This window comes from Ursus arctos, unplaced genomic scaffold (assembly GCF_023065955.2).
Source record: "Ursus arctos isolate Adak ecotype North America unplaced genomic scaffold, UrsArc2.0 scaffold_1, whole genome shotgun sequence".
Taxonomy (NCBI): Eukaryota; Metazoa; Chordata; class Mammalia; order Carnivora; family Ursidae; genus Ursus; species Ursus arctos.
In genome coordinates this window covers 59,617,073-59,634,358 of record NW_026622763.1, presented here as the reverse complement: position 1 = coordinate 59,634,358, position 17,286 = coordinate 59,617,073, and the positions used below count along the sequence as shown (strand labels likewise).

The 17,286-nt window shown below is 37.2% G+C and overlaps 1 protein-coding gene across 1 annotated transcript in view; it reads right to left on the bottom strand.

The window, feature by feature from the left end:
• Positions 1–17,286, bottom strand: part of ITGA4 (integrin subunit alpha 4) — a 75,202-nt gene that overhangs the window by 40,602 nt on the left and 17,314 nt on the right. The window contains exons 4-14 of the mRNA XM_026492400.4: positions 17,112–17,241; positions 15,366–15,433; positions 13,875–14,004; positions 12,276–12,361; positions 11,554–11,616; positions 11,324–11,461; positions 7,926–8,037; positions 3,306–3,400; positions 2,028–2,118; positions 1,396–1,441; positions 866–1,020 (exon numbers count right to left, since the gene is read on the bottom strand). Of these exons, the coding sequence (XP_026348185.1) occupies positions 866–1,020; positions 1,396–1,441; positions 2,028–2,118; positions 3,306–3,400; positions 7,926–8,037; positions 11,324–11,461; positions 11,554–11,616; positions 12,276–12,361; positions 13,875–14,004; positions 15,366–15,433; positions 17,112–17,241 (1,114 nt within the window). The remainder of the gene's footprint in view (positions 1–865; positions 1,021–1,395; positions 1,442–2,027; positions 2,119–3,305; positions 3,401–7,925; positions 8,038–11,323; positions 11,462–11,553; positions 11,617–12,275; positions 12,362–13,874; positions 14,005–15,365; positions 15,434–17,111; positions 17,242–17,286) is intronic.

Genomic DNA, 17,286 nt, shown 5'->3' with positions numbered 1-17,286 from the left:
ACAAGCTAATTCAGACTGAGACCTCTGAAACTATGTATCCATAGTTTGGTTCAGTGTATTTGCTGCCCTTCATGAGGTTTAGTTGATGAGAGCCTGCAGGGTCACGAATACAATCAATTCTTGATGGGTCTTGCGCGGCTCATGAACTTTATATATTATTCATGTCCAAATAATAAACCCGGGTATGCTTCTTCCCTACCACTGGCTAGTTTCATTAGTCATTCTAATACTAGCTTACGTATAACATAAAACAGGAATGTAACCTGCTAGAAAAAATGTAATGTTCACAAAGTCACATAAATGTGATTTGACATTAACCACAATTTTGCATGAGCCATATCAATGCTACCTTCTCCACAGCAGATAACTGAGAGCTCTCAGGAGCTGACAGTCATAGAAAATCCTTAAGAGATGTGTGTTGTTTATGGAAATTGGCATCAGGGTCTAGATTTGACAAAAGCTTTTTCAATTACTCAAAGGATACGATATAAAGAAAAGAAGCTTCTCCCTCTTCGGACTTCCCAATTAAGGCAGCTCCAGCTATTAAAAGGAACCCATTTAAATGGAGGTGAAGATGTGGGAATGTTCTTTCTCTTCTAAAGATATCTTACCTCTGAAGCTCAGTTTAGCTCACCCTAATATAGCGAGTGCTACTCCTGCTTTTCTTCTTGTCATAACTTCCAGACAGCTATAGCCTCCCACGGTGCCCCACTCATTGTTAAGAACAGTGTGAGAACCCAAGAGATGAAGCAGAGAGGTGTATTGGCCTCTAAGGTGAGTCACAGTGAGGGCTCAGAAGAGGACCACGAGACGAAGGAGTGGCGCGCACGCTCAGGCAGGGTAAATTCTGTGAGGGCATCCTTACCAATATAACCTGGAACCTCTTTGCCCTTGTATGAGAAACACAGTGTTAGATCCATGCACACAGAAGGCAATCCATTTTCAACACAGTCAAAATTTGTGCGATTTACTGACTCAGGATGGTTTAAGGAAGCTTCAACAATCACTACAGGTCTTGTCCTAAGAAGGAAATAAAATTAGCAACAGTAATTGCAGAATTATTTTTCCTTAAGAAAAAACTGTTTTGTCAGTTGCCATTGTCCAAGTAATTTCATGAAATTGCTTTATTAATACTACATGCATATATACTCAATTACATTTCTGTGCATGTATCAAGAGAAATTTTCAGTTAAATGCCCAAATATATTGACTTTGCTTGATGGTTTAATTATAATATCCACGTAAGGTGGAAAGAGTATCCTAAAGTTCAATAAAATTTCAGAATACCAAAAAAAAGCATTATGAGGTCACCACCACTGCTGATTTTAAAAATTGCCTCCCGTCATTGACAAGTAAGCCCAGCTGTCATTAAGCAGTGAAATGCACCAACCTTACCTTAGCAACACAGCAGAATCAGACCGAAAAGCACCAACAGCCACATCTGGAGGATGAAAAACAACAGATTAATGAACATCATTAGTCAAAGAGAATTATTTTTCAGCCATAAATACTTAACTACGTATCACCTTTTGACTGTATCAAAACACCATTTACAGAAAATTAATTAGAAAAGATATATTTACATCTGAGGATTCATTCCACATTTGTCTGAGTCTATTCATCTATAATAACATTCATCCCTTTACTATAAACAAACTTTATGATAAAAATAGGATATAAGGTTAAGCTTACTAAAAACATTCAGTTTTTAAACTACAAACATTCACCTAGGAATCTCCTCTCAAAATACAAAAGAAGTCTTTCTTTTCAGCATCTCATGTTTGATTTATTTCCATGGGTGCTTTTCATTTTTTCAAGAACGAAGAATAAAATGTAACTAACACTGTAAAGCTGATGACTTATTTGGTCGTTCCTGACCCACCCTTGAATTCAAAAGGGCTTTAAAAATGAAGGAAATCGATTACCAGTAAATCAGAAATTTTCCATGCCAGTTTTATGTACTTTACACTAGAGCAACATCCACAATAGAACTCATTTCAGTTTGTGAAATACGATTTTATACTCACCTACATATCCATTATTATCTGCATCAATTTGTCCAGATATAGACTGTCCAAACATACTTAACGATTTGCTGATTTGAAGTCCTTCGATTCTCTGAAAGATAAGTGAAGTAGGAAGCAGTTGTTGAGTGCCTAATATCTCAGAGAAGCAATGATTTAGTTAAATAACGAGCCTTCCAACACCCAGGCGCATTTTGCAACAAAATGCATTCAAGTCAGATACGTGCATCTAAGAGAAACAAACGGTTCCAGCTTGAATTGGGCAGGTCACATCTACTTTGTGACTAGAAAAAAAGAATCACTTTGTAACTAGAAAAAAAAAATCACAAAGAGAAAATTATATAGTATAGATCTTCTTAGACAGTCTTGACTCCCTCTCCCCAGTCTCCTTTGAGGCTCTGTGTTTATTTCCCAGATGAACATGAATAAGCAAACAAGTAATTTGGAAAAGGAGACAAGCATAATCGCTTAGGGAGCCTACTACTCAGGCTTAGGATGAAAGCCACCCTAGTGAGCCAGACTGTTTCCTAGCATGTGACAGCTGAAGTCAGACATGTGTCTCCCACGCCATAGGTCTAACTTCACATCCAGATACTGATTTACATGTATCAGGCTGCTGTGCATGCTAAGAAAATCAGTAATTTTTATTGGACAAGTATAGATTTTTCATGTTAAATATGGAGAACCATTGGCCTATTTTGCTCCATCAAAAATAACAGTATTAGCTCATATTTCCATAAAAGTATCTTTAGAAAAACTTTTCTTCTCTGCATGTGTATGGAGGGTTTTCTAGGCACTGAAATGCCCTGATTTGTCAAAAGACAAAAGTAACGTCAGAGTTAGATCAGGGATCGTTATTAAAAGCTCCCATCCTGCCGCTGTGCCCTGAGCCCATGTGTTCGCTCTCCAAGTGTGACCTCCCCGAAACACGGGGCTTTAGGCACAAGGCAAGACACTGTTCATCAAAGCCACATGGGCTTATTCAAAACAGTACGGGATACCATCTCAGAACATAAATTTGTGGAATGCAAAGAAAATCTTAAGTTAAAAACAAACGAGAATGGATGTGAACCAAAACTCTTAGTTACAGAAAAAAAAAGTGATTTCAAAGAGTTATTAACAACTTTAAAATGGACCACCTACTGTTACTGTAAGAAAAGGGTAAGATAGAATATATTAAATACTTAAAAGAGCAAACTAAGAAAAATAAATCCCCATTAACGCTGGAAGTTTCAGGAACCATTTCTTATCAATGCTTCATTGGAAACAGTAGTATTCTACCTGTGAGAACGATGACGAGATCCCATCCGCTCGGCCATTGTAAATATAAACAGCACCTCGCAAGTCATCTTCTTGTGGAGCTCCAATCGCGACATCTATTCCAGAATTTCAATGGCAGAAAAAACAAATTCTTAGTATAAAGAATGCAACTCTGAAACTAACCTTCACACTTAATTCATATCACATAAGAAAATTCCTTACCAAAAAAAAAAAATACTTTACTCACTAGACAGAAAAAGTATCACAAAATACAACATCATCATAACAGTGTACAGGACTGTGCAGAATCGACGATTCATTGAAGAAGCAGAGTGAACGGGTCTGAGAGGTGCTCTAACACAATGAGTCAGGGCATGGGCTCCACAGACAAACCATCAAAGCCTGACCCCCAGCTGGACTCATTTCTTAACCTCATCATATCTCGGGTCCCTCACCTACAGCATGGGATGGTAAAAGAACTCCCCCTCAGCATAAGACATAGCTCATGGAAAGTGTTTAGAGCAGACTCCAGCACATAAATTATCATTTGTGAATATTATAACCCTAAGATTCTTTGAGCTCTGGGTTTTATGTTATTTGCAAAATGACGTCTAAATTCCTGTTCCAATGAAAGTAAATAAGGTATTTGTTAAGGATATCTGTGTATACACACGTACATACATGCAAACTGGATTTTGGAAAGTGAATTTGTTCTGTAAAGTAATGAATACATCACTTTATTTTTTTTTTAAAGATTTTATTTATTTATTCGACAGAGAGACAGCCAGCGAGAGAGGGAGCACAAGCAGGGGGAGTGGGAGAGGAAGAAGCAGGCTCATAGAGGAAGAGCCTGATGTGGGGCTCGATCCCAGAACGCCAGGATCACGCCCTGAGCCGAAGGCGGACGCTCTTAACCGCTGTGCCACCCAGGCGCCCCTGAATACATCACTTTAATGACTTGAGATTCACATCACATTATGATGCCAGGAGAAAAAATAAAGAGTTAATCAACTGACATAAGCAAGAGAAAAACTATGAATGACATGGTTGCATAAGGGCCATAAAGATACAACACACGGGATAAAAAAAACATTCTACAGTTGCAAGAGCATTTCATTAGTGTTACAAGGTATTATGTCTATTGGGGTATATTAATGTGTTTATTTACATGTAATCTTTTCTTATTACTTCAATAGAAACCTAAAATACAGAAAAGTTTGCTTTCATGATAGTCAATAGTTACTAATTTATCAGATTTAAAGCTTTTTTAACAACTGCAGTGGTAATTCTATTACCACTATTTCTATTACTATTCTATTACTGCTATTTCAATGAGAATAAAAACCTTCTTGAAATATAATTCTATGCCAAATGCTGTACAATTTTTTTAAAAATTGTTTTCCTAAATAGGCTCCATACCCAATTTGGGACTCGAACTCACCACCCTGAGATCGAGTCACATCCTCTACCAACTGAGGCTCCAGGCCCCTCTTAAAGATTTTAAAGTAATCTCTACTCCCAACGTGGGGTTCGAACCTACAACCCCAAGATCAAGAGTCGCGTGCCCTACCGACTCAGCCAGCCAGGTGCCCCAAATGCTGTACAATTTCTGATATTAAAAAGTAAATGATAGACATACCTTATATTTATTGTTTAGACATAGTAAGGCTGCTCTCTTGTGCAAATTATCTTAAAGTCTCATAGACAAGTATAGCCACTGACTGATATTCAGTGGACAACTCCTGAACAACTCCTGTATTCTGGGCATTTTCCAGGCGCTGCTCATACAGGGCAGTACCACAAAGAGGAACTACAGTCTAGCAGGGAAGAAGGGAGGCAAATAAAAACACCACATATGAGACGGTGGTGGAAATGAAGGAAGGTGTTGCATAGAAGAGGAAGCCCAGGCTGAGACTCAGGTAGTGACAGGTGACAGCGAGGTGAAGAACAGGGTGAAGCCAGTTTAGACAGAGGCAACAGGCTGCGCAATGACAGGTGACAAAGGGGCAACACGGCAACATGAACAATGGCGGCGAATTTGAAATACATGGAGCCATATATGCACAGACTAAATACTTACGGGCACACAAGGGGAAGGAGCCGGAAGGGAGAGAGAAGGGGAGAGGAAGGGAGAGGTAAGGGAAGGAGAGTGGGAAGTGTCCTGTGGCTACTGAAGACAAGACCAGTTACGGAAGCCATTCATCAGGGCTGGTTTATACCTTGACCCAGATGGATACATCCTGAGTAACCAGGATTCTGTACCTTGATTTCTGATGATATGTAAAGATCACAAGTCTGGGCTATGAAGTTGGTGATACGTGGAAATTCTTGCAGTATCAGTTACTAGCCATAGTGATGTAAGGCACCTATCTTGAAATTATACAAACGGGCCTTTTCAAATGAAATATAAAAAGGCGCAGATCAAGGCATTCTAAGCAGAAGACATGTGGGTTACATTCAGTCTTTTCTCATCTTATATATAGATCCAAACGCTTATTTGCTAGGATTATATTTGGATCTGTTATAGAAAATACTAAAATTTTAGCAATCAGAGTTATAAGAAAAATAGACGTCAATTTTTTTTTATGCCTATGCAAGTCCATTTGGGACAAAACATACAAACATGGACATATGACAGTTTTTTTCTACTTTCCATCTGAACATTTCATTGTTAGTGTAAACTATAACAACTGTCACTGGTGTAATCACAGTAATTTTAACATCAGCTAACACACAATGCCTCCTAACGGGGCACTGAGCTAGAGGCTTTATACGCACTAACTCATGTAACTCTAGAAACAACTCTATCAAGTAAGTACTTTTTTGATCCCAACTTTGACGAGGAAAGTGAGGCACAGAGCGTAAGGTGCTCGAGGTCCCAGAGCTCGGATGTGAAGAAGCTGGGCTACGGGCCCTGCAGTCCGGCTCCAGGGCCTGTGCTCACCATCACTGTGCTCTCCGCCATCACTCACCCCGCAGCCTCTACCCAGTGTTTGCTCTCCTGTTCTGTGTCAAGCCACTGCTCCATTCATGATTTGGTAACACATCAATACTTCAGGGGCACACAAAGTAATAATACAGCTTATAATTTACAATTACGGAATTTTATTGTGGCTCAGCTCAAAAAATAGTGGAACATACAGTCTAAAAGTCACATAAAAATGCTCAAGGGGAAAAAACGTAAACCAAAGTTAAGTGGTTTTTGCCAAATCTTTTTTACGGATGAAATCCCGAATGCTGTCTGCCAGTCATGTCTGTCACGTAGGGCTGTTCGTGTACCTATTCCCAAACTTCCTCATACTCTTGATGCGATTTTTATGCTGGACTGTTGCCAAATTGGTTATCTCCCTAGAAAATGGCTTGCTTTGCTTTTCTAAGTACACAGGAAATTCATATTTTTTCTTTTTTTTTGAATATAAAAAAGGGACAGGATATGATGAATGCAAAAATAACTTAGGTCTGCTATGAAAACACCACAGAAGCGTGCAGAGTAAGAGGACAGTAATTCCGATTTGCATCTCTGCCTGGAGGTGGAAGGAAAAAGAACAGGTGGGGTTTCCATCCCCTTTCTATACAATCCCACACATCCTGCCATGAACACAAACTAAATTCATCCATTTACCCCAGAAAAACTAAAGAGGATAGAAGTTGGGGTAAAGAAATAGGGAAACACATAAAGCAAAATAAACCACAGGCGCCTTGCTTTCCCACCCAGGCAGACATGGTGGAGGGACCTCAGGGAAGAAGGACTGAGCCTGCTTCCAAATCAGCAGGGTCTTGCTCATATCTAAAACATACCAACTCCTTATTCATTGGCAAAACAAAAATGCTCTTCAGCCATAAAAAAGAAATCATCCTGCCATTTGTGACAACAGGCATGTTCCAGATGGCATTCTGCTCAGTGACGTAAGTCAGAGAGAGACTCACACCGTATGACCTCACTTAGATGCGGGACCTAAAAAACCCTAAACTCAAAAACAGATGAGAATGGTGGCTGCCAGAGGTAAGGGGTGGGAGAATTGGGTGAAAAGGTCAGAGGGTACGAGTTTCCAGTTCTAAGACAAAGTTCTGGAGATTACATATATGGCGTAATGACTAGAGTCACGGACCCTGTATTGTTTTCTTCAAGTTGCTAAGAGTAGATTTTAAGTTGTCATAAGAAAAAAAATTGTGACTATGTGAAGGAACAGAGGTTAACTAAACTCACAGTGGTAATCATTTTGCACCATATGCATACGTGAAATCATTATGTTGTACACCTTACCTTATACAATGTTATATTTCAATTACACCTCAGTAAAGCTAAAAAAAAAATTAAAACTGATAAGTAGAAAAAGCTATGCTCTAATCAACAGGAGTCTTCTAGGAACCCTGCTCCGGCTCTGCAGCCAGCCTCTGCTGGGTCTTGTCAGTGTCTTTACTGTACTTCAAATCACACAGTACAGTCTAAGGACTCTCATCAATTAAGAATCACTAACTGACAAGTAGTCAGGCATAACACTAAAAAGAAAATAAACTTAGCGTAACATTTTGGCTCCATTTTCTAGAGAAAGGCAAATGACCTAAAATTCCACTCATATTCTCTTCCATGTACCATTTTCAAAGCCGAAATCAAGTACCAAATTAGATACTTTTAATTACCTTCAAAGCCATCATTATCAATGTCACCAAGATTAACTATTGATTCCCCAAATCGTGCAGCGTATTTGTCACTTCCAATGAGCTCTGTTTCCATTTCATTCATTACTGCTCCCTAGAGAGAAAAGGGGAGAAAAGGTGTCATCATAACACTCCCTGACAACTTTACACATGATTTACCATTGTAATTGGATATGGATGTTTTTCTAATGCTTCGAACAAGCTGGACAAACCACAGAGTGAGCTTCAGTACACACATCTCAGTTCAATTCAATAAATATTTATCGAGTATGTCAACACATATAATAGTATGATTAGAGCTCAGGGAACATAAAAATTGTCACTCATGATCCCTAGCTTTGAAAATCCAATAAATCATTTTGATAATTCAATTTAGCAAATATTTATTGAGTTCCTATTAAAGGCAATGCACTATGCAAAGAGTGGACAGGCAAAAGAGGACAAGGCAGTGTGTGTATAAGACCTACTCCCCTTCCTGAAGAAGCCCAGTTACAGGGAAGGCTTAGCACAAACCTGTAAACGACTCAGAAGTACAAACTGCTTTGTATTATCAAGAAGCAAGGACAGCATATCTAACTGTGAAAGCAAGGTGAGATTTTATAAAAGAGGACATTCAAGGTGGCTATTGAAGGGTGGACATAATTTTGATATACAGAATATTATCAGCAAAACAAATTCCAAAGAATTTGGCTATTATAAATGGTATGTATAATGAAGACGACAAAAACAAAACAAAACCCAAAAACATCAGATTGAAGTGTTATGGTGTGGTATTTTGAATACTGAGGGAAATTTACTCTCAATTTAGGGAACAGGAAGCCACTGAAGGTTTCTGAGTTGAGGAGTTGGCAGAACTGAAGCTGGCCTTTGGAACCATAGCAATGGAACGTGAACTGGTCAACTGCTCTCTCTTAAATTGGAAGATGAGTTATTGCAATAAGACATTCAATAATGTTACAATAATGAGTCATTAGAATAACAACTACCAGACCGCTTTCCAAACCCTGATCATGTCACTCCTTTGTAGTCAGAAAAAAAAAAAATCTACTCACTAATCATAGAGGATCCTTTCCTCTTCTTAAGTCTATTCAACATTCCCGAATCATACCCAAGTTCTTCTGCTTGTGATTGTGAAACACACTTCACCTTTTATTTTCCAACTAAAAAACTCCTAAACTTGTCTCGTTCAAATACGACTTCCTCTGTGAATCCTTCTCAACCAAAGTGCATTGCTTCTTCTGCTTTGTACATGCTACTAACATGCTATTTACCATATTGTATTCAATTCTTTACTCTCATGCATATGTCTTTTCTAGACCTGAGGTCTTAGAGGTCAGGACTAAGATTATTCTCAGCTATTTGCATAGTTTTTGTTCCATTTCAGATACTTGCTAAGTGTTTATTTTTAATGAATCATCTCTACAGACAGAATCACTGGCACCAGAAACAGTAAATGATTTTATCAAGAAATAAGGGATAAGAGAGCTCGGCTCCAAAGCAAATGCCTAATTCAAGGAGAAGGGAGAAAGAGCTCCTGGGAGGATGAGAAGGAGCAGACCTAGAGCAAGGGAATGGCACTGGAGTTCCCACGAAGAAGGTTTCAAGAAGTGGTGATCACTCTTCAAGTATTCTCCAGTCACAGAGCGGTGACCAAGAGTTCTTTGGGGACGTCTGAGAGTTATTTTAATAGAAGTAGGTGGAAGCAAGATTCATTCAAGTATCATTCTTTATTGAGTTCATTCAAAAACAACTACTGAGCACCCATTTCTCCAGAACTCTTTCAAACCCTAAAGAAACAGCAGTAAACAAGATGGAGGATTCCTCTCCACACGGTGTCAATACTTCAGTAGAAGAACAGACAGTATCAAACCAGACGAATAAATGTATACTATAATGCTAGGTAGTGGTTAGTGCTGTTTTAGAGAGTTAACAAACAGGAAGTTAGGCGGGAACAAAGAATCACCTCTGTCAGAGTTGTTAAAAGCTGAAATCAATTACGAGATTACCTTGTGTTCAACAGCAGTGCCTCAGGGTAGGCATGAGGGAAGAACAAGAGGGTAGGCTAACGGGTAGGGCTCCTTCCTCGCCCTTTAAACAAAAGATACACACTTTTATATGTCTCTCCTATTAGGATTTCGTAGGATTTCAGTGAGAAGAAAGATCATACACTGCCTTATTTTAGACGTATAGGATACTTTTTAAAGTGTTTCCATAAAGTTTAGTTATAAAAAAAAGGAAAAGTATGCAGAATGAAGATGTAGCTAGCGTAAAAGACCATTTATGGATAGGGAAACGTGAAATGTCTATAAAAAAAAAAGGTAAAGCCTAATATTGCTATTAAGGACATATGAATGATCACTTTGTAGATGGTATGACTACTACTAAATTTAAGTTTAAACACAGTCTACGGAAATCCCAGTTCATAAATTTGCTGCACTATATTTAGAACTTTGAAAATCTTAGCTTTATAAGACACTATTTTCTCTTTTGAATCATACAGTGTTTAGTCTGATGCTTAATATAGGAACATATTAAATGCTCCAAAACCATAAAGATTACAAATACCTTCTTAAAACAGATTTCACTTTGTTGAATCCTGACCAAAAATGCTGTACCTTCAGAAATGACCCAATTTTCTCACAATCCCTTCTTGCTCTTAAATCAAAGGAACAGACCAAGAAGACCCCATTAAGGCCCTATCAATTCTCTGTTTTGATTTAATGCCTACAAGATAGACTGGCAAGATAAGGTGAGCAGAACTCTTTAAACTGAATTGTGAAGTGGTCACTTTCTACTCCACGACAGCCCCCATAATTTAACACTCAACCATAAGCAGTAATTACCTATATTTCTACAACTACTGTGTCCACTTTGGAATAAACTATGCCCACTTTATATTCTTAAAGGGAATATCATCTACAAAAATTGTGCAAACTAATATTTTATCAAAACACATCTTGTTTCCCACTGTTTTCAAGTCAACAAATTAAAAGCATTTCATACTTTATCTTCTGGTAATATTTCTAATTAAAGACATTCACGACAGAACCAGTAATAAATCCCCATTTTGAGGGATGCGTAAAGATCTTTCTTTCAAATTAGATTTGGATCATCATAAAACTGACAGAAACTTCAACTCCCTGAAGGACAAGATGTGAGTAGAAAAAAACCAGAGCAATTGATCTCCTGCTTCTGGAACATCAACAGCTTCCCATCGCCCAGCATGCTCCATTTTTAGAGCATGAGTACAATACCAGAGTTTTTACTTTCATCAGTAAAATTAGCCTAAGAATCTAGATACAGAACTCTGGAATAAGAATAGCTTCAGCTTCTATCAGAATCCCATCAGCAGCCTCCAGTTGGTGAGCAAGTGGACTTACCCAGCCTGAGTTGAGGTACACGAACACTCTGCCTTCTTCCCTGATGACGCTCTGCATGGGAGCCCCCACGAGGAGGTCTGAGAAGCCATCTGCGTTGAGGTCCACAGCACACACAGAAGCTCCAAAGTAAGAGCCCAGCTGGCCCAGAACAAAACCAGATCCAGTCACCAAGGGAAAAAAGCAGGGGGATTCACAAAAGCCCTCAGGGATACCAAACGCGGAGACATTACCTTTTTTCCTTTCATTTCATGTAAGATACTTAGTTCTTTTGCATCGATGCTGAGTATGTATGCCTGCAATCGGGACAGGAAGGAGAAAGACTCAGACCGCTAGCACGTTAAAAAAAATCTTCAGGGGATGAAAACGTCAATCTGCATAACTTGTAACTGCTCAGAGAGATTTTTGAAAATCCTGTTCAGAGTGATTCAAAAGGTCTAGGGGAAGCACATTCACATTAACAGGACTTCCTTACCAAACTGTCTTCTCAGGAAGACGATGGTACTGATCCCCGAGGGCACAGCAAGTGCTCTTTGCTTCATAAGGCTCAGAAAAGTTTAGTAATGTCCACACAATAACGTAACAAAAACCAGAACCAGAAAGAACACCTTCTTTCCGGTCTTACCCCAAAACATGCAGCTGTCTCAATAGCCCATCATTTGCAAACTCATTAACCAGTAAATACATTCCCTGGACATCTTGACATCATTTTATTTCAAGAACAGTTTTCTCATAAAAAAAAAAAAAGCCTCATTTGACTCATAGAATTTCTCCTTAAAGCTTTTCTAAGGAATTTCATCTCAAAGCCATACAACTTTCACCACGAAATGCGGTGCACTGCTCAACTCTAGCCTTCACGTCTTACCATTTTGGCAGTTTCTTCTTTATTATCTCATCTCTTGTGCAATCTTTTTGAAACTTGGTGAAGAAATAAAAGTAAGAATGTAATTCTTACTTTACCGATCTGTTCATGTTGAGGGGCCCCTCCCACTACTTCAGTCGTATGTGGACTCCGAAAATGACCAGCTCCAACCGAGTAGCCTTCAAATAAAGTGGAGAAGAGTGGGAGAGTCATCATTTGCAATAGGTAAACTATATCATTGTAAATCAATTTGTAGAAATAATGGAGACTGAACTCCAAATGATTACACTAAACAGTTTTAAGAGTATTTAGCTTAGCAATATTAAAAACTGGACATTTATTTTATGCCTTAAACAGTTATTAGTATGTGGTACGGAACTAGGTCCATGGCTTACATTTCCAAGTCCTAGAAATTAAAGATAGCACTTTTACATTTGGTTAGTCTCTATGTAGTACCAGGACATGCTAGCCTCTAGGATTACAAACAAAATATTTTAGGGATCTAAAATAGAACATTTTAAACTTTAAGTAACTTCCTAAACTTCAACTTTTTTGCCATGAACTCTTCCTATTGTAATAAACCTATTTGATGACACAAAAGGTAAAAGTTTTATTATATGACAAAAGGCATAATGCTAAGTTACATTTTTTTTTTTAAAGATTTGAGAGAGAGAGAAAGCATGCACACCAGCAGGAGGAGGGGCAGAGAGAGAGGGAGAGAAATCCTCAGACTTCCTGCTGAGTGGCGAGCCCAACTAGGGGCTTGATCCCAGGACCCCAAGATCATGACCTGAGCTGAAACCAAAAGTTGGATGCTTAACCAACTGAGGCATCCCCTAATTACATTTCTTACAACACTTCAAGATATCTTTCCAACCATAAACAAGTAAATGTTGAATTATAAATGAATTCCCTGTTTGAAAATGAATTCTTACTGTATGAATGGGAAAATACTGCTTTTTCTTATTCTAATTATGTCTGGTATAGGCTGCTTACATTTGAAGCACATGACTTAAACAAACCTGTATTTTCTAAGAAGCTGTAGGAAAAGCACCCCTTTCACTGTAACAGAGGAATTATACCAGGAAAATCTTGGGTTCTGTAAAAATACAGATTATAAAGTATCCTATTGCGCAGGAGGAGAAGGAAATGGAGGGGGAGGAGGAGGAAGAGAAGGGAAAGGAGAAAGATAAGAATAAACTCTGGGAAATATTCTAAGAACTTATGAGGCAAAGGTCAATGAGCTGTTTTTAGATCCCTTTGCTTCATAATGTCACCCATTGTCTAGAATGCTGTTGCCAGCCCCACGGACTTTCACTTGGCCCTTTCAGAAACTACACTTACTCATACATGATGAAATGAATTCATGCGGCGTGCTTACGAAAGTTCCTGGGTATGGTAAGCACGCAGCAGATGCAACCTCTACAATAACAAGCTGACCACCTGAGACACAAGCTTACAAGAGTACACTAAACCAGGAGTTCTATCTAGTCTAACAACTGTATATTAATGACTGTAATTACAAATGTAAAATATTAAGTTCCGTAGGTTATATCCTTAAAGAGATCGTTTCTGAACTCTTTAATCGCTACTGGCCATTTTGATCTTCTGAAGAGACTAGTAATCACAAATAAGGGAACCCTGCATCTAGACGACTGAGATGATCGGAGTTTGGTGGTTTTTATACAGTACCTAAGTAACTTCCAAATTTTACTTGATTATTTGTATCTAAAAAAGCCTTGTATTTGTTTGTAGTTATATTGTAGACAAAAAGAGAGCCAGTCCAATATGATGATCCTGGGGCTCCCATCACAATTAAATCCTGTAAGGAAAAAAAAAATCATCATCAAAGTTGAAATGAAAATCCAAAACTTCCTCCAGATATACATTTTAAGTAAAAACTGATGAAAATACATTTTTATAATACATTTCTAAAATCTGAACTTATGATAAATTTAAAAACATATCAGATAAAAGCCAGAGAAGCCAGCTAATGAATTTTCAACTATAAGCACAATTTCGGAAAAGAAACTCTCACTTCACATTTAGCGGTGGACTTCAAAACTGAAGCAAGGATCATGGAATACTAGACTAAGCTTTTAGGAGACAAGCAATGTGGTTTCTGTTAAAGTGAATTGTATCTGAGTCATTCATTAGTGCTTATTATGGAGAGAATCACATGTTGCCAAAGAGTGAAAAGTGGAGTTAATTTATTCCTATTTGCAAAGAGCCATTGACTAGTTTTCTTAACAATGTTAGCTTAGGAAAAAAATAAATCCAGTGGAATTTGGGGCATATTTGGTGATAAATACAAATTTAGGAAAAGGAAACAAAAAGGGAAAGTTAGAATGAACAGATATATTTGGTGAAATAAGAAAACTTTTAGCAACCAAACATATTTAACATATTTCTAATTTCCTAAACAATCCTGAACTCTTAAAAAGTTCAATTTAAAGTTTTTTTTTTAAACACAGTAAGTAATATTTATGGAAATTGTTAAACCAAGGCTTGATACAGTCTGACCACATAGATTCAGAAAACATTCATAAATTCTTGGTGGGTTTTGAAGGGAAACTGGGAGATTTGGGGCTTGAATATAACTGACCTTTGACTGGATATCCTCGAGTGTTAGACAAAAAAAATAGAGCTTGGGAATATGTCTAATTTAAGACGATATTAAATTCTTAAATCTCTTAATTTTCATAATTTAAATGAAAGATATAGATTCATGTGCTTTTCTCCCTCAATTACTAATTAAAAGTAACATATTTGGATAGAAATTTTAAACATCTAAGGAAATACCAATAGCTACTTTTGATTCCTATTAAATGACGAGCACTGGGTATTATATGCAACTAATGAATCATTGAACACTACATCAAAATCTAATGATGTGCTATATGTTGGCTAATTGAACACAAAAAAATTCTTGATGCAGGTAATACTCTTTAGTGTAGACTTTCAGTTGGTCTTACATGGCACAGCCATCTTAAATATTAACTTTTTCAACGTATATGTGGAATATTAACTAGTAAAAAATAAATTGTAATATACTCAAGTTTAAGAGACACATTCAGAGGTTATACAATTTTTTTATTGTAAAGCATAATATCACAGGCTAAATCTTAAGAATTAAAATCCTATATGTAAACATTTAAAGCAGCTATTTTTTTGGACTATTACCTCTGTGTAAAAGCTAGATATTCCAGCTTGACATGATGCAAAATTTTCTCCAAATTTTTTCACATAATCTAAAATGAAAAATAGGCAAAATATGCATAATTTATCTTAATCTTTACAAATATATCTTTCAAGGTCTATATTTGATACTATCTCATTTTAAAAGTCACTTTGATAAAATGTAATATCAAAAATCTTTCATATTAATCCTCAGATATTCCTCCAAAATAGCAATAAAAATATTGAAGAATATTGAACTGTGCCTCTTTTTCGTGGGAAGAGCATGCAGCATACACTCAAACTGTCAAGTGAGTATGTAAGACCGATGTAGGACTTGCAGCTTCCCGTCCAGGTTTGCATTTAAAATAGGCTTCCTAAGTTGCGCCCGGCCGAAAGTGGCGGGGAGTCAGGATCTGCTTGGAGATGGAGGGTCTCCTACTACAGAGCCCCCATGACTTAACTGGATGCTTTTGAGACTTACTAGGAAGCCAATCTCTGCTTCTGCTGAAGAACTGACCTAAGTAAACCTCTATAAAAATAAGAATCAGGACCACATCTTTGGTTTGGCTTTGCTAACCAGATAAATTAAATAAATTGTTAAGTCATTTGTAATTACTAGTCCTGGCCATGATTTTTCACTCCATTTTATAGCTTCCCTGATTTTTTTTTTTTTTTTAACAAATTTCCCCACAATTTTAGGTGCTCTAAGTTTATGCCATCTTGAACTTTTTGTAGAATGTGGCTGGGTGTATCTGAACGGAACAAAAAATTCTACTGTGAGAATGTTTTAAAGTATAAACCATAAACCATTAAGAACAAGAGAACGATAAACATATAGAACACTAGACGGAGTTTTATTTCAATTAAGAATTTAAAATTCACCTTTTGACATTCAGAGGCAAATCAGAGATACGAGATTTTCTGAGACATCGCTTACCGTAGAGGACCCCAATATGAATAGAATAACAATTTGCATGCGTGGTCAACATTTTGTCAGGTAATAGAAACGTTCTTTGGACACTGTAGTAATCATTTTGGTTAGAAAAAAGTGGAAAATGGAATACCTATATATTGAACTCTGAGTTTTCCCAGACACATTTTTAGAATTTTAGTTCTGCTACAGATGTGTTTTTAATGTTAACATTCACCCCTAATTTTGCTCACTTTAGTTTATGTCCTAGCTCTGCAGACACTATTGTTACCTAATGGCTTAGAATTTTCATGGGAAATCTTTTCAAACTTAATATACCAATCCCTTGTCAAGGAATGCATGGGATTAAAAAAAAAAAAAAAAGGACACAGTGAGTGGGAAAGATCTGCTGACACTTATATTTTCATCTTTCTGAATATTTTTGGAAGCTAAAGCAAAAAATCTGAACAGTTCATCTTTCTTGCCAGACTTTTCATCTCAAATTTTCAATCATAATTTCATGATTTTAAGTTTTTGATATATGCTGGGCATTAGACTTACTTATACAGAAAAACATATTTAATGTGAAAGTGGATAATCAACTATATTCTAGAATTATTCAAATGTAACTGGACAAACTTCTGTTCCTAAAAACACAAAGCACATTTTTTTGCAAATACTACTGCAACTGAGTAAAAAAAAAGAGAAATACTTTGAATACAGCTATTTTAAAGATCTCTCCCCCATCCTCTGTACACGCAAAATTGAGAAAAATTAAGAAAAATTAAAGGCATTCACTTGTTTCTCTTGATCCAGTTAATATCAAAATGATTCCTTACCTTGATAGCATGGAGCTATTCTTTTACTCAGTTCTGTTCGTAAATCAGAGGGCATTCCATAGCAAACACCCGTGGGGAGCTTATTTTCATTCTTTATATAAAATATATTTTTCCATCTATGCCCACAAGTCTAAATAAAACATAAAAGTAGACCAAATGATATGAACATCACACC